A 23,963-nucleotide genomic window follows, 5' to 3' on the forward strand; every position below is an offset into this window, starting at 1 on the left:
AAATATAATCATCAAGTAGCCTTTTCCATTGTGTTAGTTGACAATACAATTTATACAAATTTCGAGATCATACATATTATATAGTAGTACATATTTAGGTACGCCTAATTCGACCATTTCCAATATTTGTGATTATTCGGATGAAATACAACGGACAAAAAAACTACGTTTAAAAAACCCGAATTTAAAGACTGAAAAGTATCAAATAACTAAAAAGTGATATAGGAGGTGTTTTAAATGATATTTTTAGTTATTTGCTCCCCTCAACACATGTGCCAGAGAAGCAACAGCCAGGGATAACTGGCGTAGAATCGTTCGTCGTTCGACGTGACCACGACTGCTCTGTCAAGAGGAATCCGACGAAGAAGAAGTTATTTGATACTTTTCAGTTTTTTTAGTCGGTTTTTTTAAACGTAGTTTTTTATTTTATTTTTTACTTTTTAACTGACAAGTTAATAATAATAATGTATAATCAACCAGAATGAAAGCTCCTAAAAAAGCAGTACACAAAAAACAATTATACCTTGCACGTAGACAAAAAAATTCATAAAAAATGTTCATAAATTAAAATCTACTGGACCAAACGATGTAAAATTTTATGGGACCAAATGGCATCTATTCCGCATCAAACTAAAGAAGAATTACGTATCGGATCATAAATCTCAGAGTAATCGCTGTACATACCGATCGAATTGAGAACCTCCTCCTTTTTGAAGTCGGTTAAAAATACGGGGCTGCCCTCCAGTAACGTAACAATAATAAAGACATTGATAATAAAAAAACCTACGTTTAAAAAAACCGACTTCAAAAACTGAAAAGAATCAAATAACTAAAAATTTAATTTAATACACCTTTTATGCAAACCTTTACCTTTAATATTAATAAAATACTATTATTTATATGTGCTACCTATTGATAGATTTTAAGTCTGTGCCAAGCCTTAAACAAAATAAAACTTACTATAATAAACAGCTTACCTCCTTACTGTAATTATTTAGGTTGTCTGGCCACGCGTGTCTTTCCGCTTGGGTTGTTTTGTTCTAGACGAAGCTATCCCGCTCAAAGTCACGCGTGGCGAGTGTAGGTGTACCTTTATTACATTTGGCTTGGCACCGACTTCAAAGTTATCAATATGTAGCACATAAAAATAATAGTATTTTATTAATATTAAAGGTAAAGGTTTGCATAAGAGATTTGATTTTGAATTCGGTTTTTTTAAACGTAGTTTTTTTATTTTTTACGTTTTAGTGTCAGTTAATAATAATATATATGACCTGAATGAAAACTCCAAAAAAAAGCCGTACACAGAAAACAATTATGTCATCCAGATAGACGAAAATTTTCATATAACTGTTCATAAAATGAAAACTACTGGGCCAAACTATGTAAAATTTTTATGCGACCAAATGTCATATATTTCGCATCAAACAAAAGAATTACGTTAATCGGATCATAAATCTCAGAGTAATCGGTGTACATACATAAAAAAAATACCGAACGAATTGATAACCTCCTCTTTTTTGAAGTCGGTTAAAAAAGAAGTAATCAGACGAGTGAAACGACAGTTAATTTATATTCTTTGTACAGTCAGTTCAACTTGGACAAAGCCCACATACCACATACCAAATGTACAACATCAGTGATTACGTATTCCTGTCAGTCACACCACGACTAACGTAATAGAATTCAACGCGCGAACATCACTGCTCTTTATCGAAGGACAATAAGGAATTGTTTTTCAAACACAATGTGACTTTAAACACGCTATTTTGGTGTTTCCCACAATAATAGACGACAAAACAACAACTATTTGTTTAAGCTCAAAGTTTTTTAAGCAATTTATTTATACAAATGATTTAAGTTTTCTTTAGTGTTACTTCCGCCAATATTTATTTTTAAACAATTCGACACGTGTTTCGACTGTGGATTTCCGCAAAGTAAGGCCTACTTCAATAAAAAGCAATTTGTTTTTTAAAGTGTTAACAAGACATACAAGATTTATCAACGATACGTCACTCGAACGGTTAGCTCAGTGGAAGAGCACGCCCACGGAACGCGAGACGTGGCGGGTTCGAGCCCCGCATCGTTTATAAATTTTATATTCAAATTTAATTTCTGTAATCAAACTTTTTTAGTTGTTATTGAAAATGTTTAATAGCTTCACAACTACATAATTTTAACAGGACGCCAATCGTTGTGAATGATCGGTTGAACGAATTAAGAAGTATGGTGAGATCTATTTATTGCCAAGTCATCTATTTTGTTTTATTTGAAACAGGAGGACAACCATGCTTGGAAGCGAAGAGTACGATAGTCATGTGATCACAGCCGCCCATTTTCAATACCAAAACTAGAGGTATGACAGCGTAGGCGACCTACGATGTGGGTCATCGAAGGCATATTGGTGTGAAACCTAGCTGTGATTTTTTAGACTGGATGGTCACTGGATTACTTCCACGAGTTCAAGACGCGTCTACTTCCTAGAGCCGAGTGCTAGGTAGAAGTTAGAAGCACGGTAGGCTAAATGCTATTCGGTCACTCAATTTCACATGACTAACGCTAGAACAATCCAATGATAACAGACATTCAACCGAGGGCTCCCGGAAGGATTTCTCTGACTACGAGAGAATCGGAACATTAAATTGATTTATTGAGAACTACTGTCATAGTCGGTAGATGAAACATAACGGCATAAGCTCGCTTCTTCAAGCCGCAGTGAGGGTATGGTAGGAAACCGGTCCAGCCAGCTTGTGCATACTTTTGTCATGAGACGACAGTGTGACTCTCCCACGTATAGGTCTAATAATCGTCCGTAAAACACTAACAAGAAAAGAAATAGCAGTAACCAAAGGCTAAATTAGTCCGAATTTCAGTGTGTATAACTACCCCATTATTTATATTGTTATGGGGCAGTGCGGCCGATATTAATACTATCTTTGTGCTGCAGAAGAGGGCTATTCGCGCGATTTATAACCTAGGTCCTATAGAATCATTAAGAGAAAAATTAAAAAAAATAAACATTTTGACTGTTGCTTCTCAATACATTTTCGATAATGTTTTGTATGTTCATAAGCACATTGAGGAATTTTCTAGAAACTGTGACATTCATAATGTTAACACGAGGAATGATCCCAGAAATGATCCCAGAAAATGTACAAAACAAATGTGTTACGAAATTTAAAAGAATTGTTAAAAAACGTTTGTGTGGGAAAGGTTATTATAGCATAAACGATTTTCTTAATGACACCACGGACTGGGAATAAAGCGAACACCCTCAGGCTCTTTAATTATAAATGTTTATTGTACGATATTACATTGTAATCCATACTTTATATTTAAAAAAAAAAGCCCGCTGAGTTTCTTGCGCCCATTCTTCTCTGGTCTGAGGCAGTCTCTTTTGAATGGGTGGTAGATTTTGACGTTCAATAAGTGATTTTAAATCCTATTTTGAATAAAAATATTTGAATTTGAAAATTTGAATTAACTTAATTTAATTACTTAGAAAAGTTTTTATTACAAGTTTATACATACATATAGTCGTACATCTTTGTGCCGTTTGGTGTAAAGAGACATGGTCCATGGGGCACAGGACGCGGAGAATGTACAAAGCCGTATTTACGCGCCTTAATAGGACCATAACTGGAAACCCAAGCGCTGGCAGCTATTTCGGGCAACGGATCAGCCTAGCTTAGCTTTAGATAGTAATCATAGTATTGTAAGTATACTTTTAAGATTTGTTAAATAAAATTATTTTTCGACCGTTTGGGTAAATATTCGCGAAAGGCTTTTTCCACGACCTATTATATAGATAGGGTTCGAATATTTGGTTCGTATTTACAGTTAAAAAAGTGAAACGATCCATTAGTGAACGTTACCCACAGATGGGCTGACATATTGACACGGATCGCGGATGTTGGTTCATCATTATGATTATGTAAATATGTGAACTGACCGAGTATTTGGTCATACTTCTGTGTTAACATGGGCACCTCAAATACATTATATAGTGACATTCTAATTTCTGACGACTCCAAAGGCTGTCAAGGTAAATGTAAAATTGTTTGGGCCACGCGACTTAAAATCTCAGTTTATTATATTTATTAGGAAGAAAATGGATAGTTTTCAATTAGAATAAAAATATTTCATTTCGGTTATATGCCAAATTATTATTCTTAGAATATTCAAAGACCAACATAGAATTAAAAATTTAGATTAGTTGAGAGAGAAACACACGAGTCATATGAAAGATGAAATATATTCGGTTGTATGGCATTCAGAATACATTTCTTGTATGGTTGAGGAGAATAAACGGCCGTACAGTCATGTGATAAGTTGTGGCCACCACAGCTGGCCACACTATCTCGTCTGCGTCTAAGGCTGATAATAGCGTACATACGTATATAAAGAGCGTACTTACATTTTACTCACATAAAACTTAGCTGAGTGTGATAAAACCCGAACTTGGCTTTTGCATTGGACTGTCTTAGCTCCGTATAATTTTAGACGTCAATTGGATATAAGAACGTAATCTAAGTTTACGCTAAGCATAAAGACAGCTAACTTTTACGTAAGTAAAATCTGAGTAAAGTATAAGTATGTTTTATAGATCCCAGCCTAAGTGGTGGCACGCGGATTTTTAACCCATGTGGCATCATACGAAGAACAACACTTCATTACGTGGAAGAAAATTCCATGAAAACAACACGGTGGAGGAATGCCACATCCAGACAGTTCCGGATTAACCACGATGCAACAGTAGCAATTGCTACGGGCCCCGCATATTTAAGCCTTCTCAATATCTCTGCCTGAACGAAATTTTTTGAGCGAATGCTCTTAAGATGTGGTATACTAAATTTACTTGATGTCACAAAAACGTGAAACTACAACTTTTCCTACATACAATCCACGTTAGATACTTGGTAACCGACAAGTTCCAGTACAGGGCTCTTTGAAAATGTTCGCTAAGGGCCCCGCGCTTGCTCAATCCAGTACTGCATCCAGATAGTGGGATTGTAGTAGTATTTGAGTTTGTAGCATAGAAGGAATAAAAAGGCATAAAAGGCATTTGTTTTCTCAAAATTGTTTTCTTTAGAATTCTTTATGATGTAATTTCTAATATACTAGATACTACTACCGCGTCGAAAACAAATAGTGCTCTGAGAAAGAAGAAGCGGCGCAAGAAACTCTCGCAGCATTAATTTTTTGCACTCTTTTTAATAAAATATACAATATTGCAATGTCATTGCTATTGCTATAAAATAATCATAATCTAGTCCCAGGCTGTCCGATCACTTAGATATTCAACTGTGGAGTAGTAGGATTAACGACAGAGCCATTTTTTAATAAAACATTTAAATTTATTTATAGATAATGCCTGTGGCTGGGTGCTGGCATGTAGTGCGAAAGAGGAATTTTGAAACATGCAAGACATTACATTAAAATAAAACTTACACCATTTATTGGCTTACGCTTGGATTTTATAGAGTAGTGGCTTATTAATTACCAGTAGCGGGTTCCCGCTGGTCTTCAGGCAACGGTCGTGATGGCAGGGGGTTGTTCTGTTCGTCTCTCTCTCCTAGGAATTCCGCTTCCGCCAGATCTCTCACGGCGGATGACATCAACTCCACGAGCTCTTGGTTTCTGATAATAAAAAATAATAATAATGATATTGGCACACTTTTACAAAAATTATCTTGCCCTAAACTAAGCATAGCCTGTACTATGGGTACAAGACAACGATATATTTTTTACATTATACTTACATAAACATACATAAATACATATTAACATCCATGACTTGGAAACAAACATCCATATTCATCATATAAATGATTGCACCTACCGGGATTCGAACCCGGGACCTCCAGCTTAGTAGTCAGTGTCACTAACCATTCGGCTATATGGGTCGTCGTATGGATATAACCTTGTCATACTTCCTAAAAATGTAACTTAACGGTAACATGAACATTGATTACAAGTTTTCGAACAATGTGCATTAAAAAGATTCTCAAAGTAAGTGGAAAGAAACATGAATTAAATTTGTAAACTCACGAGCCGTGAACAGTTACTCGGACATAAGTATTTCGACTCTCATATGCTATTATAACTGCCGTTATACAAATGTAGACGATCATTACGCAGCTTGTTTCTGTTGGTTGTTTCTCAAATAATTTAAGTGTTATACAATTTAATGGAGCAAAAACAGTAATATCAACGAACTTGATAGAATTAAAAACACCAACTAATTCTCAATAAAAAAGTGTGCATACCCTCAGATAATTTATACGTCTAGATAGAGTATCTTGCTGTAAGACAACCGATAAAAACAGGCCAGGAAAATTAGTTCAGAGTGCGTGATAAGCTACGTCTTACACTCACGTCATTTAGAGAAACTCTAAACTCAATTTTTTTCAACGTTTTCACAGCACTATAAGGGTCGACCTCTGGTAGGCATTCCAGCTCAATTAGGCACTCATAAAAATCTTCAAACTTAAAAAAAAATTCAAGCTTAAGTCCCGGAAATATACTTTTGAGAGCATTGAATAAGACTGAGCCGTGTCGGCGATGTAACTCTCGTTCGTGTAAAAACGGATCAGTTCAAATAAGGGAGACACCCTCTAGAGATTTGATAGTCGAATGAGTTTTTTTTTAATATTTAGCAAATCTTTAATCCTGAAAGTATTCTTTCTATTTTGGAGTATAATACAATAGCGATCAGGAGAAAATTTTACGAAAGTAAATTATATAACTTATACGTTTATAATATTGTATATTTAAAAATTATGTAACTTTATGAATATTGTTCGATATAGAGTTATTAACCTCGGTGAAGTTTTCACTTCTGTCGTATTGTCTACACAAATCATTTTATGAACGATTTAAACCAAAACAGAAAATTACTTATTTATAATACAGAAAGACAAAACAAATCGTCACAAAATAACTTCGAAATTTTCGGCTTCACGTTTAAATTCACAATAATAATTTACGAGATGTAATTATCTGATAAAAACGCAGTAAACAAAGAAGTAAATTTCCCATCAGCATCAGATAAAAATTCAACAAGATATACAATTATCAAGATATACTGACATACATTTATGAAGCCTCTTACTATAAGGAAATGAATGTCCAAGCGTCGCCGTTTATCTTTGTGACTTATGAAATTAATTTACAGGAAACTTATCCCCACATTCTTGACGTACAGAGATCGTCATACGCATTTATGACGGTCTAAAATATTCACTTAACAAAGAAGATTAATTAAAACAATTTAGTATGATATAGGTATAAATTATATATTATATTATAAAATTCTCGTGTCCCGGTGTTTGTTACCAAACTCCTCCGAAACGGCTAAACTGGTACGTCTGAGAATCGGCCAACATCTATTTTTCATAACCCTAAATGATAAGGGTCACCCACCGCTATATTTTTGTAAATTTATGATATTTTTTATTATTATTTAGAGATGGCAATCGAATATAATGATTATTGTAATACGATAAATTTTATGTACGATAGATACGTCTGAGAATCGGCCAACATCTATTTTTCATACCCCTAAAATTTTGATTATGGAATTTTTTTATTACTTTAATTGCCAATACAACGTTTGCTTGATCAGCTAGTAATCAATTCTCTCAAAGATCACTTCACGCACTGTTTACACGTAAGATTATATATTAAAATGCTTAGCCCTACTTAGGTAGTGACTTTTTTTAAATCTCAATTTTTGTATAGTATGTATTTTAGTGCCACAATTATTTATATTTTTCTCCTAAAATATTTCAGTTCAGCTCCAAACGTTACACAATGGGATCACAGTAAATCAGTGTTCACAAATGAAATTGAGTAGACTCCAGTTTTGGAAGAAGAGAAGAAAAAGAAGAAAAAAAGAAGAAGATTGCTTCTTTTTTTTGTATTTAGGATTAAAGCTTATATTTTGTTTTCATTAAGTTATTTTGTTTGAATGTGTGGTCAAGTATCTATCTGTTCCACAATAAATTCATTTTCATGTTGAATAAATTTTTAGAATGAATTATTACTCCATTGTCCGTTTTTGTTTTATAGGCGTGTCAGCATGTAATCAAATGTATTGTTGGCTCTTTTATGCAGTTATAAAGAAAGCGACAAAAATCTACGTTCCGAGAACGCCTTTTAGAGAACAATCACACATTTTCGGCTCATCGCGGTGACATGTCTACTCCTTGAGATAAAAAAAAATATTTTTGTGCCCCTATAATTTGTACTAGTTTGTATTATTTTCCCGTATGCCAAGCATTGACAAAAACAAACAAACCTCATGCATTTATAAGAATTGGTACAATCAATGTTTCCTGTTTACGTCGAAGAAACTAAATTTTAATGAATGAAGATGCGACAGTAACCGTTAGCAAGCGACTCACAAACGGCTGTGGTTAGCCAGTGACTATCGGGTGTTGTCGGGTTGCTTAGAAAGGAAGTAGAAGGTTAGTGATCAAATATTATTAACCCTAGAACCCTTATCTATTTTGAAAGTACAAAAAATCCTTAATATACGTCTCAGAGGCGTACAAATATAAAATATGATCTGTATGCATTATTAGAATATTCCATTTTCGAAATATTATTTATCGGGAACTTAAATTTGGAATGTAAACTAAAAATAAAACAACACTGTTATGAATATATTTTTTTTAAATCTTTTTTAACGCTTATCAGCTATTCTAAAGGCAAACATTTAACTAATCAGACACTAACTTTGATATTCCTCTCCATACCTAAAAATCTTTTCAATATCGGAGCTTTAAGTCTCTTCTCCATCCAAAGCTTGACCAAATCTGTGTTTAATCGGTTCATGAATTTTCTTCTTTTCAATGGTTTTTTATTATTCTTCATTCGTTAGAAAAAGACAACCGATATTCGGTTGAGTGTACGCCTCGCAGGCGTAGATTAGTAGAGGCTTCTAGTGTTAAGTGGCTATTTAAAAGCTGAAAGCCGAATTATTGCTTTTGCTAGAAGAAATGAAATGCTGGCTGTTTAGTGGTCGTGAAATTGAGATATTCATAAAGATGAATAGAATAATCCATAGAAGAAGTTGTACACGCAATAATTCCGATCAAATTCAGATTACACTATACGTTGATCGTAACCACGATTTTCATAAAATTGTTCATGATATTATAGAGGTAATTAAAACATCACGTCATGTCTCCGTCAAGCAAATTAGAGATCTCTTTCATGAGAAGCTTGTCACAATCTAATACTGATAGCTTTCTTTAAATACAAATCAGATCATTTATTTTAGGTATGTTGCTTTCGTTAGTCGTAGTAGAGGTCGACGAATTAAATAAATCTTATTCTATTACCGTCGCAAATAGTATCCTACTTGCTAAAAAGATTTTGACTTACGAACCTACGTGTCTAAAAGATACGGAAAAAAAAGCGATGGCTTTTATTTATTTTGTAAACTGTCAAAGTACAATGCAATATTTAATTATTTATTTTAATAAAAACTGAAACATTACAATAATATCATGTCTTAAGGGAATGAAGTCTCTTAATACGGTTTTCTACCGCATTGGGTTGTGCGACACAGTACTCGTATAAACCATTACTCACCACAGAGTGTATATTAGTTTATACTGAGAATCGAAATTGGGACACTATCGTGTCTGTGGTGCGGTGAAAATTTAAAGAACCACAAATGGATCACTGTAACTGTAACAATAACCGCAATTGTGTTTAGGATTACGTACTTATCTGGGTCAAGCTAGATTCTTCAAGTAAACCTATACAATGTTAATAATAAACGCGAAATAAAGTTATTCCATAAACTTTTTGTCTTTATCTTACCTTTGTCGTCACTACAGAATTACATGACAGGGAGAAGTAATTCTAAACTTGGAGTAACTTTTAATCTAGTGTATTAATAAGACGAACAATGTCTATCGGTCTGTGGTACAGAAGCTATCTCAGCATCAGTACATACGAGGGGTGGCTGATATAAAATCTACTTTGTTAAAGAAAGTTTTGAAAATCGAACTGGCCACTGCAAAATCAAATTCTATATTTATTCCTTTTTCAAAATTATGACGCTTATTTTTTTTCGCTTGCTTTTGTTTTTTATCGCGGCTTTGATTTCACCATGTCGAAAGAAAATTGTAAAATGATGAAATTTGAGCATCGAGCAGTGATTAAATTCCTAAGTCAAGAAGGAAATACGCCTACGCAGATCAGAGAGCGCATGTTAAAGGTGTTTGGTGATTCAAGTCCTTCTGAATTCGTCATAAAGTTTTGGTCGAAGCAATTTAAACATGGCCGTGAGAGCCTGGAAGACGACCCACGTAGTGGAAGGCCAATTTCTGCTGTTACCGCAGATAATGTTGAAAAGGTGAAGAACCTGATTCTTGCAGATCGGCGAATCAAGCAGTGGGAGATAGCCAGAGATGTGGGCATTAGCAATGAACGAGTTCATGAAATTATTCACAAACATTTGCGCATGTCCAAGGTGAGCGCGCGTTGGGACCCTAGAATGTTGACCCCCTTTGACAAACAAAGGCGAGTAGAATGTTGTCAGGCATTTCTAGACCTGGTCAAAGGTAAAGAAGAAGAGACTATCTCTCGAATTGTGACCTGTGATGAAACTTGGATTCGCCAGTGGGATCCGGAAAGCAAACAAGAGTCAATGCAATGGAAATTTAAAGGAGAAAAGTCGCCAAGGAAGTTCAAGGTTTGGCCGTCGGCTGGAAAACTAATGGCCACCGTATTTTGGGATGTCGAAGGGATTTTGATGATAGATTATTTGCCTAAAAATACAACAATGAATGCTGAATATTATGCAAACTTGCTTGACCAGCTTCGTGAACAAATCAAAGAAAAGCGGAGAGGCAAACTCAGCAAAGGTGTTCTGATTTTACAAGACAATGCTCCTGTACACACAGCCTTAACGGCGAGGTCAGCCCTGAGCAAAAACGTCTTTACAGAAATTAACCATCCACCTTATAGTCCAGATCTGGCTCCCTGTGACTATTTCTTATTCAAAGATTTAAAGAAAAAATTGAGGGGTCGCAGATTTTCGACGGACGAAGAAATGAAGGAGGCTGTGACTGACCATTTTGACGAGCAAAATAAAAATTACTATTATAACGATATGATGTCACTTATTTGCAAATGTCATAAGTGTATTTCACTTGCAGGAGACTATATAGAAAAATAAAAAAAAAACTAGCCATCAAAGTCTTTTCTTTCATAGTTAGGTAGATTACTTATCAGCCTCCCCTCGTAAGTGTTAAGGCAATGATATAATATACGTTTTCAGTGCTCGCTGTTACAAATTACAATAAACTTGATTGGCTATTATTGACATAATGGTTGGACCTGCCATATCTACCTTGTATACACCATTATATACTGGTGTTTTGGGCGGTGATGGCCAAGTTGGAAACTACGAGACTTAGAGAAAAGTCGTGAAAGAAGTCATGCCCTTGATTTATGAGACACCAATAGCTGCATTTTTTTTAATTTCTTTAACTTTACGGAAATCGACCCGAATGTATTTTTAAAAAAAAATACATCCTATATTATTGAATTAATGGACTCTGTTTCTGATAAGGACCAATCTTTGCAAATATATGTATTACTAAAAATGAAAGGTTTATTGGTTTCTTATAAATCGAGGGCATAACTCCTTTGACGACTTAATAAGTCTCGTAGTTTCGACTTGGCCATCACCGCCCTTCTCAAAAAACCATCATGTATATATGATCACCGTGATATAAAATATTTTTAAAATAAAAATAGCTTGTCCTATGAAATCAGAAGACAAATTATTCGATACGTCATCTGTTGTAACATCAGAGGAATCACAAGAGGTTTAGGGGTGGGAGTATACGATACTTAGTCTGTGATATAGAACTGGTAGCCCCGAGAAAGGCTGCCGGAAAAGAATAAAATGCGTTACCGTAAGTTAGCGAGCTCGATACACGAGTTGGCGAGTAAGTAGTCGCCACTGAGCAGAGCGATCTTGTTGCCGAACATCATGTCGTCGGAGTCACCTTCCACAGTCCGCCGCGCGTTCATGTTCACGAGCCCTTTATGGACCAGGTGCGAGGTACGAATCATTTCGGTCACTTCAGCGAGGGCGCGCTGGCTGTTGACAAAGTAATGACTGTGCTTAAATTCAAATAATCTTTTTAAGGCAGGTTTGAACTAGGCACTTTTGAATGTACATAATTTTTTCTGTTTTCGTATGTTTAAAAAAAAAGTCGGTAAGAAGAGCGTACAAGAAACCCTCTCGCCCTTCTTCATCAACAATTTCCACTTTTTTACACATTAATGCAAGAACAAGTTTTTTCTATAACAAAGAGGGGGTAAACGAGCAACTTGTTCAACTGGTAAGGTAGCAAGACTACCAAAGATTGAGGTGCGTTGACGAGCTTTGAAGTTACAGTCAGCACAGTTTTGCCCTCTCAGACAGAGTCGCGGACTACGTTGTACGCGGGGCATCCACCATTACGCATAGTTCCTGAATGTGGGACTACAGGGATTGTTTTTCCAGAACCATTATGGAGATATGTTTTTGCAAACGGTGCTGTCATTTGTTTCTGTGGGCTTCCATAAAGCTGCAGGCAGTAAAGGCAAACAAGATGATGAATGGTGCGTTGAACATCTTTGCGAATAATAAGGTGTCCAAAATGGTGAGTTAATATGAAAGAAAATGCAATTAGAGTAGGTCGTAATTAGCCTCAGATTTCGAAAGTTTCATACCATCTATGATATCGTATTTAGGTTCCCTATAACTGAATTATTCATCAAACAACATTCCGAGTAACGGTTTGCCATATTAAGAATTTGTCTGAACTATTATATATATAATATTATTATATATAATATATATATATTATATATTTAATATGCCTTTAAAATGATTGTAGATCATGTCTGAATAAGCTTATATGTTTTTTTATGGAAGAGATATACAACCAACCATACCTACTTAAGGGTGGTGGGACGTGATCACCGCAGCTCATACTCTCTTGTACCACCAGTTTGATTTACAGGAGCATTGCCGATCTCATGAAGCGTCGAGTAGATAGTTATGAATTAGAAAAGTGAAAACACATTGTTACGTGGCGGGCGATCGAACAATAGGTCCACGGTTCTATTTATTGAGCAATCAACGCTTTTAGCAAGCTAATTAATACCACGCATCTTAAGGTAGTATCTAGATTAAAAATTATTAGTAAGATTAGACAAGATCATAAAAAAAGTGGAAGCCCCATTAGTTTCTTGCGCCCAATCTTCTCGTTTTCGAATGGGTGGTAGGTAGTTTTTGACGTTCAATAAGTGATTTTAAATCCTATTTTCGATACATGATTTTGAAAAAATTCTTTTCTAAGTGCAACATTTTTTATTTAATTTGCATTGTGGCTAATATATATTTTGTCAGCTTGGTTGTAGTAGACGCTGTCAAAATTTGTCGCTGTTGAACGGACAGCTTTGTAATAGGGTATTCAGTTTGGTTAAGCTTTGTGTACAGAACACTGAGAATACTAAGATCAAACGAATTATGGCTTTACCTGTGCAGCACTCCAGCAGCTTTGTCCTGCTCCATGTCTGGTATCTCTGGGCTATGGCCGGCCGCTTTGGACACCAACAAGACAATCAGGCCCCATGCTTGCATGTTGTTCTTGCCATTGTAGATCAGATTCCTGATCACATAAAGTACATAAATTTATTTATTTTATTTATTCTAGAAACATTAACAGCACACACATAAAACTATCTTAGGAATTGAGTGATGATTGGAGTTGATGTGGGTACTAATAACAGATGTATGTACAACAATCAATGTAAGTTTCTGCTGTTAAAATTAACTTACCTACATATTATTACTTTCTATTTATTAATGTTATAATATAACACAAATTAAATTTGAAAACAAAATTTAAGAACGATGCGGGACTCGAACCCGCGACCACATTCCATGCGAGCGCTCTTCCACTGAGCCAACCGTTTGAGTGACGTATCTCTGATAAATCATGTATGTCTTGTTCAACTCTCAGATTGTGGCAACTCTCAGAAGTGAGGGTTATCACTTTAAAAAAAATCAAATTGATCATAATGTAAGCTAAAATTAAATAACAATAAATAAGTATATAAAAGACGGGGCTGTCGAAAGCTTTAACCTGTGACCGTCTGTTGTGCTATAGGTATAATCTGTAATATTTAAACAGTTTTTTACAGTTTGACTTTCAGCTTCTTTTCATCGTCAATCATTAATTAAAGGCTACTTACAGAGCAGATTTTATTAATTATTATTATTAACTATATCCGTAAACTTAAACGTAAAGTAAAAAAACGTAAGTATAATATAATAATATATCTGTGTCACAATTATACAAATACCGATAAAAATTTGAAAAAATCGGTAATTAACATGTTAAAAGCAATGAGTTTTAACTTTATAAGACGACAGAAACGTAAGCTCCATGTAAAGCATTCAAGAAAAAGAAAGAATGTTTTAAGGGCTAAAAGTTAGGATACCATTGATATATTGCACTACTTTCAAATTCATACAGTGGGCTGTAGAAGTCATAAAGGAACCTTTTCACAGTATGCCGGTAAGATGGGTTTCAAGGTGGTAATATTTTCTACTGCCAACCTGTGTAGTATCTACTAAGTATTTGTGTTTTGATTTAGAGGGCGCGGTAGATAGAGTAATTACTGGGCTATTGAGAATTAACTACGGTCTTCTTGGGTTGATACCCAATTTAATCACGGTACATAAAAAGCTCCAGCCGGGTCCACATAATGCCCAACTAGCAGATAGACTCAGTGCTCTGCATATGCCGTTAGAAAGATTAGAGAGTACACGAATGTTGCGACCGCTAGATTAGTGTACTTCAGTTATTTTCACAGCTTCACGACGTACGGTATTTTACTGTGGGGTCATGCTGCTGACATTGATATAGTGTTTGCTCTGCGAAAGCGAACTGTTCGTACTATATATCAGCTTGGTTATAGATAGTCATTCAAAGACAATAAATATTATGACTGTTCATTGTCAGTACATTTATAAAAATTTAATATACGTTCACAAAAATCGTCATTTTTTTGCTCTAAATAGTGATTATCATTATTATAACACTAGAAATAGGGATTGCTTGTAAATAATTCTAGTAGGCCTCATAAGATACATAAAAGCTTTAAAGGTAAATGTATAAACTTCTATAATAATGTCCCATCCACTGTTCAGGCATTATCTACAAATAAATTTAAATGTGTTATTAAAAAATTGCACTGCCATAAATTTTACTATTCGACATCTGAATATCTAAGTGATCGCTCAGCCTGGGGCTAGATTATGATTTTTATAGCAATAACACTGACTGTACAATATTGTAAATTTTTATTAAAAAGAACGTAAAAAATAATGTTGGGAGAGTTTCTTGCGCCGCCGCGTCTCTCTCAGAGCGCCATTTGTTTCCGAAGAGGTAGTATTAGAAATGACATCAAAAATAATTCTAGAGGAATGAAATTTGAAAAAATAAATTTGATTTGCACATTCGAGCATTTGATGCCTTTTAACATTATTATTCTCTGTTGTTTCTTAAGGTCACTACACTAGCGCAGTCGTTGTGCCGCACAGAAATTAAGGCTTTCAAGAATCAGAAGTAGTAAGGTACTCACTATAGGACTTACTCCGCTATTTGGTAGTTTGTAATCTAAATTATTAATTATATTACGTTCATTATCGTTAGTTAAATTAATTAACTAACTAAACAATTTGTTATTTTAAGTGATCTCTGTCATTTCTCGGATTAATATACTGATTTATTTTGTATAATCAATTAACTAATTTATTTTGACGGCAGTCGTTGGTAACTATGTAGCTGACAGTAGAAATGTGTATTACTTATTGCAATAGATCCAAATATTTTGAGTTTTCTTGAGTGTTAATTATTGAGATGTCGACTCGCCTCCTGAGCATGCCTCGTATAGAGGCGAAACACGTCGAATTGCCTGAAAAATTACACATGACAAATACTGGCGGATTTAACACTCAAGAAAACTTAAGACATTTAGATAGTTATGGATTTCCAAAAATAACGCCTACTTCAATAAAAAAATTATTTATTTTAGTTTACTTAATATTGTTTTCATAATATGCCTGCATTTTTTACCTGATGAAAAGAACGCTCTTCCCTAACACAGGTTCTGCGAACTTATTAGAGAAGTCCTTCAACTTGTATTTAATTAAAATAAGCTAAATAAATAAATTGATCTAACTTTGACTTTGAAAACTCTACTATTGGCAGATGGAGCCGCTCAAATGGTATAGCTGCACTTTCCGACACTAATCCCAAAAGTAAAAATAATAATTAGTGATCAAAAATATTGACATAATATTACATCGGTACTTAACTATCGTCCGTGTGCATAAGAAAAGTATGAAATAAAGGAACCTACAACATGCGCCTTCAATGCATAGACAGTCTCATCTAGGACGAGGCCAAAAGGCAATAGCTTTATTCATAGAATGGGTAGAGTTGAGATATAGATAAATCATGGTATTAAAATTTAATTTGTATTTATTTCTTACTCACAGAGCGCCATTTATTTTCAAAATCTAGTTTTAAATGACAAAATAAAGAATTCTCATAGACTCAATTTTAGAAAAATGAATGATTAAATACGAAAATTAAAGTTATATCCTTCAGTGTCCACGTCGCCTACGAATTTTTGGTGGTCATACTCATATAACTGTGGATCTTATAGGCTTGGAAACCGAAAACAATAAAGTAAGTACATCGAGAACTTTTTATTCGGTTTTTTTCTACGTGTAATCAATAATTTACGCAGTTTCTTGCGCCGCTTCTTCTTTCTCAGAGCGCCATTTGTTTCCGAAGCGGTAATTTGAGAAAATAAATGCCTTTTATGCCTTTTTACGCTAATAGATAGTTATTTAAGTTCATTAAAAAGATTTCCTTGAAAAAACCGTTTCAAAACAAGTCATTTGAATAAGTAAAGTTTCAATTTAAGTGACATTTGATCACTCCTCTACCTTGACCTTTGGAAGTGAAAAAAGAGAGTCACATTTGTCAGAGATGATCTTTGTAGAGTACATACTATGGTGTGATAGTATGTGAATCGGTATCCAAGTTGGTAATGATGATTAAGTCGATAGGATCTAAAAAGTTGGTGTAGAATTGTAATCGATCTCTTCTTTTGGCAATAAACTTTCATTTGCTTCATCTAATATATAAAATTCTCATGTCGCGGTGTTTGTAGTTAAACTTCTTCGAAACGGCTTGACCGATTCTCATGAAATTTTTAGTGCATATTGGGTAGGTCTGAGAATCAGACAACATCTATTATTCTTCCCCCTAAATGTGGTCCACGCCAAATTTTATTTTTTATTTTTTTTACATTTTTTTTTAATTTATTTCATTATGAGTCAACATTAAAAAATACATACAACTTCAAACTTTCACCCATCAACGATCAACAGTTACTTTTGTATCGCGATTTTAATATCGGCAATACAACGTTTGCTGGGTCAGCTAGTAAATTATATAAACGAGATAACATAATACGTACTGTTTTAATTACATGAAAAAAATATCAATGAAAAAAGGTGCTTTGACTATCAGAAAACTTAACGGGGACTTAATTATTTGAACTAAACTTAGACCCTACATTTCAAATCAAATCAAATCAATCAAAATCACTTTATTCATGTAGTTCACGGAAATGACACTTATGAATCTACTGCTACCTACTTCATAAAGGGTTGAGCTAACGAGAAGAAGTAGCAAGAAACTCATTACCACTCTCTATCAAATTAAGAAATTTTGTCAATAAATATGTGGAAAAAGAAGTACGATCATGTCACTCTATTAAAACTTGCGAAATTAAAATTAAAAAGAAACTGTAAGTAAATTAGATCAGAAAAAAATACATACTTAGCCGTTTTTAATAATGGATGATTGCTTCCCACTAATTTCCGCAAGTGAAGGGCTACATTCGCAATTTCGTCGCTTAATACCCATCGTAGGCTGAGGAAGGATGTTGGATAACCAACGATCTTCTCAGCTTCACTCACAGCGCGGTTCCAATCTGGTTTCGTGTTGTGTTGGGCTGCTCGTTGCCTATCACTTATTCTCAGCTCTCTTGTAGAACAAGGCCCAAGTTTTGCAACTAAACCACTAGAAGAACAAACTTTCACCAAATCGCACCTCACTAAACATCTTATTTGACTCAGGCTCATGTTAAACACCAATTTTACTTTTGTTTAAAAAAACTTGAAATAATAAATATCGTTAAGTGACGATAAAAAATAAATAGTAACTCGAAATAGTTTTAATAGTTAATGATCACAATAAACACTAACTATTATGCTCTCTGAGACATAGCATATAACACGATTTGTGTAATATTTACGTAAACTACAAAGTTACGCAAAATAAACGTCTGGTAGGGATACCGTTTTTTAACCTTTTGCCTGTTGCCGCGGATTTGTGTACTGATAAATGAAGCGACGACAGGTTATCATTGGTTGCACAATTTCTTCGTCTGACATTTGAATTTCCTGTCACCTGCCTGAGAGAAATGTCAAATGTCAACGTCAAGTATCACTCATTGTGTCAGAAATCAAATCACCCTAATGTCAGAAATCCGACCAAAGAGTATATATTTATAGATATTATATAAAAATCCGAGGCGCGCTCACAATCTGTTGGAGCGGCCGTTACGTTGTTCTCTTACTCGCTCCTGTGTTCAGACTTCAGAGCAATTTTGATAAATAACTGCAATAAAACCGCTTGTCAATTGAGTCGTGCAGTTACAGTGCAGTACTTGTTGACTTATTCTACTAATTTTTTCAATACTGCAACTCCAGCAATTCTGCAAAAAAACAGCTACAAGTCATGATACCATATAATCAAAATTAATTTCCACCTTCTAAAAAAACGTTATGAAACATGGCTTGCAGATTATTTTAAAAACATATAACAGTTTTCTTAGCTCTCCAACAATGCAGAAGAACTTGGAACTTAGGATTTCAAAGAAACTGAAAAAAAAACAACTTCTGAACTAAACTTAAACTCGCTGTTTGAATATGTTGCAAATAGGATTTAATGAGTTCCTCCTCCTTAAGGCCCCAACTGATTACTGAATGTTTGAACTTCGTTAATCGATTGCACTGAGAGCGTAATTCGTGAACGCGCTTCAGAATCTGATGTCGGATGATGCTTACTTACCAACAATAATTAAACATACTGCAATCATCGTGCCTACAAATGCCGCTTTGCCTGCTCTGTCTCGCTTACAATTAGTAGCCTGGTCCCCGCCGAACAGAGCGACACCGCTTTGATTGATTGTATAAGCTAAGCATTACAGAAATGGAAAATGGACCTAGTGTCTAACCACCGAATCAGTTTCGTGGCCGTAACGTCACTTAGACCTTGTATTCAACTTGAAATTTCTAAATTCAAACTTCAACGTCAAACTCTGATCATCAGTACCAAAGATTATACCTTATTATAATGTCAACAGTCAACACATAATTCACCGTCGCCCGTCACCCATCCAGATGACAGATCCAGATTCCAATTTCCAGTCAGTCAATTGCGTTGTACCGGCTTAAGTAGTCGTCTATTGGGGTCACTACTTATCGCCGGCCTTTTGCGTTACAAATTTACTATCAGTTTTTAATCCAAATTTAACTGTTATTCAGAAACAATAAGTGACATTGCTTTCACGTTTCTGTGCAAGTTTTAAAAACACTTTCTTAAATACTTCGATCTAATTTTTGAGGTAAGTTATTCAATGCATTTTATACATACTAACGCCTTTTGATCTTATAATAAAACTGCACAGAAGTCTAACTTACCTACAAGCTGCAACAATTTGGTCCTCGTCATATTCATATACCTATAAATAGGTACTTGCTGCAATTTTTTTCAATATTAACATTAAATAATATTAGTATTTATAAATTTCTTCTGCGCATTATTTTTAGAGGAGCAGACCTAAGTGGACAATAATTAGGAATTTAATAGTTCTAAAGAATCAAAATATTATGTAATACAATAATGAATAATGTATCTGCAGTTAGTCGCAGTTCGCACTTACATTGATAGATTTGGCTTTTCCAATTACTGTGCTACCATACTTGCATTTATTTTCGATAATTTCCTTATTGCATCTGTTTTCTCATTTTACTCTCTAGTATATTATATCTCTAGGTTACAATAAATTTCTGAACTATTATAACCTCAATGGTGCACTTTTATTATTAGAAGCTGAGGTGATCTCCCTCATCAGTGACTATAATCATAAGAATAAATCTATTGAAAAAGTAATTGTACCACAACTATAACTTAATTTATTGACACATTGTGTAGCTTCTTGTTTTTTTTTTAATATAAAAAAAGGTATTATAATTTGTTTACAAAAACTAATACATTATGAAGCCTATTAGATAGCTATGTGTAAACTCTATCATACACTTCAAAACCCTAGAACTTATCTGATATTGAGGGATAAGGGAAGTCCATTTGTAAAGGTCACATAATGAGTTAAATTGACTTATTCAGTTTAAATAAACTTTGCATGATAACCACCAAAAGAAACTCTGTTCTTGCAAGAGTGCTGATGGTGCAAAGGCTAGAGCCATTGTATTGCTCTTGGAAGGATCGGATGGGAAAGTATCTTAATAGTTTAGACTTAACATCTTGTACAGATTATCTATATATATAAAATTCTCATGTCATGGTGTTAAACATTGAACTCCTCCAAAACGGCTTGACCAATTCTCATGAAATTTTGAGTGCATATTGGGTAGGTCTGAGAATCAGACAACATCTATTTTTCATCCCCCTAAATGTTAAGGGTGGTCCACATGATTTATTTTTTTAATTTTTTTGTCATTTTTTTTAATTATTAGGTAATATGAGTCAGCATTAAAAAATACATACAACTTCAAATTTTCACCCATCTACAATCAACAGTTACTTTTGTATCGCGATTTTAATATTGGCAATACAATGTTTGCTGGGTCAGCTAGGTTAGCTAGTTTATTATAAAAAACTACAAAAAAACTAAAAGTGTCCAATAACACACGAAAAGAGTGATTAGGAAAAGGCCATTTCTTCATCACTTGTCAGGTGTCTTCACAGTGAACGATGTCAGTGACTCCACTAAAATAGACTAAATTGCATCAATACTAGGTCTGTCATAAAAAGGCATAAAAGGCATTTATTTTCTCAAAATTAATTCCTTTAGAATTCTTTTTGATGTCATTTCTTATACTACTAGATACTACTACCGCTTCGGAAACAAATGGCGCTCTGAGAGAGATGAAGCTGCCCAAGAAATTCTCCCAGCATTCTTTTTTTGCACTCTTTTCAATAAAAATATACAATATTGTACAGTCATTTCTATCGCTATAAAAGAATCACCATCTAGTCCCAGGCTGTCCGATCATTTAGATATTCAGCAGTGGATTGATAGGATTTACGACAGAGCCATTTTTTTATAAAACATTTAATTTTTTTTATAGATAATGCCTGAACAGTGGCTGGGACTTTATTATAGAAGTGTATACATTTGCCCTTAAAGCTATTATGTATCTTATGAACCAGTTGAAGTTACCTACTAACATTTACCTAAAAGAAAGTACACAATGCAATTAATAAATGGAATATGTACAAGGCACTTGGGTTTGATTTAATTAGGCTCAAAATCTGGATGGCCATCAACATTGCACTTTAGAATTTTAACACATGTTTGGGTAGAAAGTTACAAATCTTGTTGGAGCTACCACATGCTGGTCAATATTTCACATTAGAATTTTATTTTTGTTTTAATAATATTTGCAGCAATCATACTAATTCTACAGAGGATTAAAAAAGAAAGGTCACAATAGAAGGTTACAAATATCATACTAATTCTAAAGCCTGGCACAGATCCTATTGATGTTTAGTCCCATCATCCGATCAATTTGTTCCCAATTAAGGCCCTAATTCTAATACTCAATATCTTACTCCTAGAAATCACAGCTGCTAAGCTGATAACTGAACATCAATTTGGCTTTACTTTACCCATGGAATCATTGAATTGGAACTGGCAAAACATATTATGCATTGAAACACAAATCATATGTTTGGGCATAATGGAATAATGTACAAAATTCTTAATAACTTGCCACTTAAGTAATATGTATACAAAAAGTTTTGTAAGAAAATTATATCTTGTTCGCTGTGACAGATATTAGAGACAAATTTTTAAATATTGATTTAAGATTAAGTACAATAAAAGTTGGAAGTGAATCCTAAGTTAAATGGGATTAAACAATTCTTCAATACTATTGAATTGTCTCTCTTGGGTGGGTCAAAAAAAGTCTAGATGGTGGTCTTGTTGCTCCCCCTTACTTTACCTTATCTAAGTCCATAAAAACATCATGTGTTATGGGAATTGGGAAAAAGGGGCTTACCACCAACATAAAGATTAACTATATTGTGATAAATAGCATGTAGTACAAGATAGTAATTTTATCTCAAAATATTCTCTTCAGTAAAATTATAACATTTACAATGATCGTTTTATGATATTACTAGCTGAGCCAGCAAACGTTGTATTGCCGATATTAAAATCGCGATACAAAAGTAACTGTTGATCATAGATGGGTGAAAATTTGAAGTTGTACTTATTTTTTTTTTTTAAAAAATGTCAAAAAAATTTTAAAAATTAATTTGGCGTGGTTCACCCTTAACATTTAGGGGATTGAAAAATAGATGTTGTCCGATTCTCAGACCTGCCCAATATGCACTAAAAGAAATTCACGAGAATCGGTCAAGCCGTTTCGAAGGAGTTTAACTACAAACCGCGACATGAGAATTTTATATATTAGATATAAAAGCAATTTGTAACAAATAGAGTAGTGTAATTATGGCATAGCAACAAACTGTCTGCTAGTAATGTTGAATTTGATTGATTGATTCATTAGAATGATATAAATTAAGGAAGTTATTGTCAATAACTAGTCGGAATAGTAGTTCAGTGAAGTAAATATGTTTAGGATTTACTAATTTATTGTAGTGCTAACTTGTTCTGGGTTAAAGTTAATAAACCAAATGTCAAATTTGCAGTAAGGTTCTAACATCTCATCCTAAACAAAAATCATCCCCTTAATAATTGTAGAACGAATTTTATTCTCAATTTCATTGGTCAGGTGATATTTATATCTAACTATCAGGTGTCAATTTCTGGGTTCAATAAAAAAATGCAATATTCCAAGGAGGAGCTCGCAATTTGGCATGTTTTCTCAAGTGTATGTGTATGTCATATTGTTTGAGTGGTTAAATTCTCGTGGTACAAATGTAAAGTTAATAATTTCCTATATATAATTCTATAATAATTCCCAACAGGCAAAAAATAACTATTCTTAAATTAATTAATACAGTATTACATACATATTCATCTGAAATAGTTTGTATTTATTGATGAAATCTCTTAGCTAGTACAGATTCACCACAAACTTCCACGCCTCCATATGCTTTAAGCACCTGTGTGCGAAATCTATGCACGCAAACAAAATCGGCTAGCAGCTTTCAAGTTACGTCTGGAACACGCAAATTCTGGACGTTTTCGGAAGCTGCTCTTTGAAACTTCAGCCAACCTGCCGCCGCTACTACATGGGAACAGCCTGGCCCATACGGTAAAAGGAGAATCGCATACTATGTCGCAATGTTAGAGCTCAGAGAGAGAACTAATCGGTGAGCTCTGTTTTCCTTCTCCCATTGTGCTCAGAACATGTGCCTAAATGGGGTAAAGTGAACCTGTGTACAGTTTTACCCCCATAAGACACAAGTTTGCGCGTTTGCTACTAAAAACTTTTGTCGTACCCTAAATTGACGGTTCTACTCATCAGCATGGTCACGTACGACTGAAAACTTAATCATGCGTCGATTAAC

General features: G+C 34.3%; 2 protein-coding genes across 3 annotated transcripts in view; one reads left to right on the forward strand and one right to left on the reverse strand.

The window, feature by feature from the left end:
* Nucleotides 1–18,502, reverse strand: part of LOC126973108 (all trans-polyprenyl-diphosphate synthase PDSS2) — a 28,422-nt gene extending 9,920 nt beyond the window's left edge. The window contains exons 1-4 of the mRNA XM_050820250.1: nucleotides 17,952–18,502; nucleotides 13,563–13,694; nucleotides 11,945–12,133; nucleotides 5,504–5,640 (exon numbers count right to left, since the gene is read on the reverse strand). Of these exons, the coding sequence (XP_050676207.1) occupies nucleotides 5,504–5,640; nucleotides 11,945–12,133; nucleotides 13,563–13,694; nucleotides 17,952–18,256 (763 nt within the window). The 5' untranslated portion in view covers nucleotides 18,257–18,502. The remainder of the gene's footprint in view (nucleotides 1–5,503; nucleotides 5,641–11,944; nucleotides 12,134–13,562; nucleotides 13,695–17,951) is intronic.
* A 1,124-nt stretch (nucleotides 18,503–19,626) lies between these two features.
* The window catches only part of LOC126973096 (uncharacterized), a 95,793-nt gene continuing 91,456 nt past the window's right edge, over nucleotides 19,627–23,963 (forward strand). For both annotated transcript variants that reach the window (XM_050820230.1, XM_050820238.1), the window contains exon 1: nucleotides 19,627–19,803. The gene's annotated coding sequence lies outside the window, so the exon portion shown is untranslated. The remainder of the gene's footprint in view (nucleotides 19,804–23,963) is intronic.

This window comes from Leptidea sinapis, chromosome 28 (genome assembly GCF_905404315.1).
Source record: "Leptidea sinapis chromosome 28, ilLepSina1.1, whole genome shotgun sequence".
In the NCBI taxonomy this organism is placed as follows: domain Eukaryota; kingdom Metazoa; phylum Arthropoda; class Insecta; order Lepidoptera; family Pieridae; genus Leptidea; species Leptidea sinapis.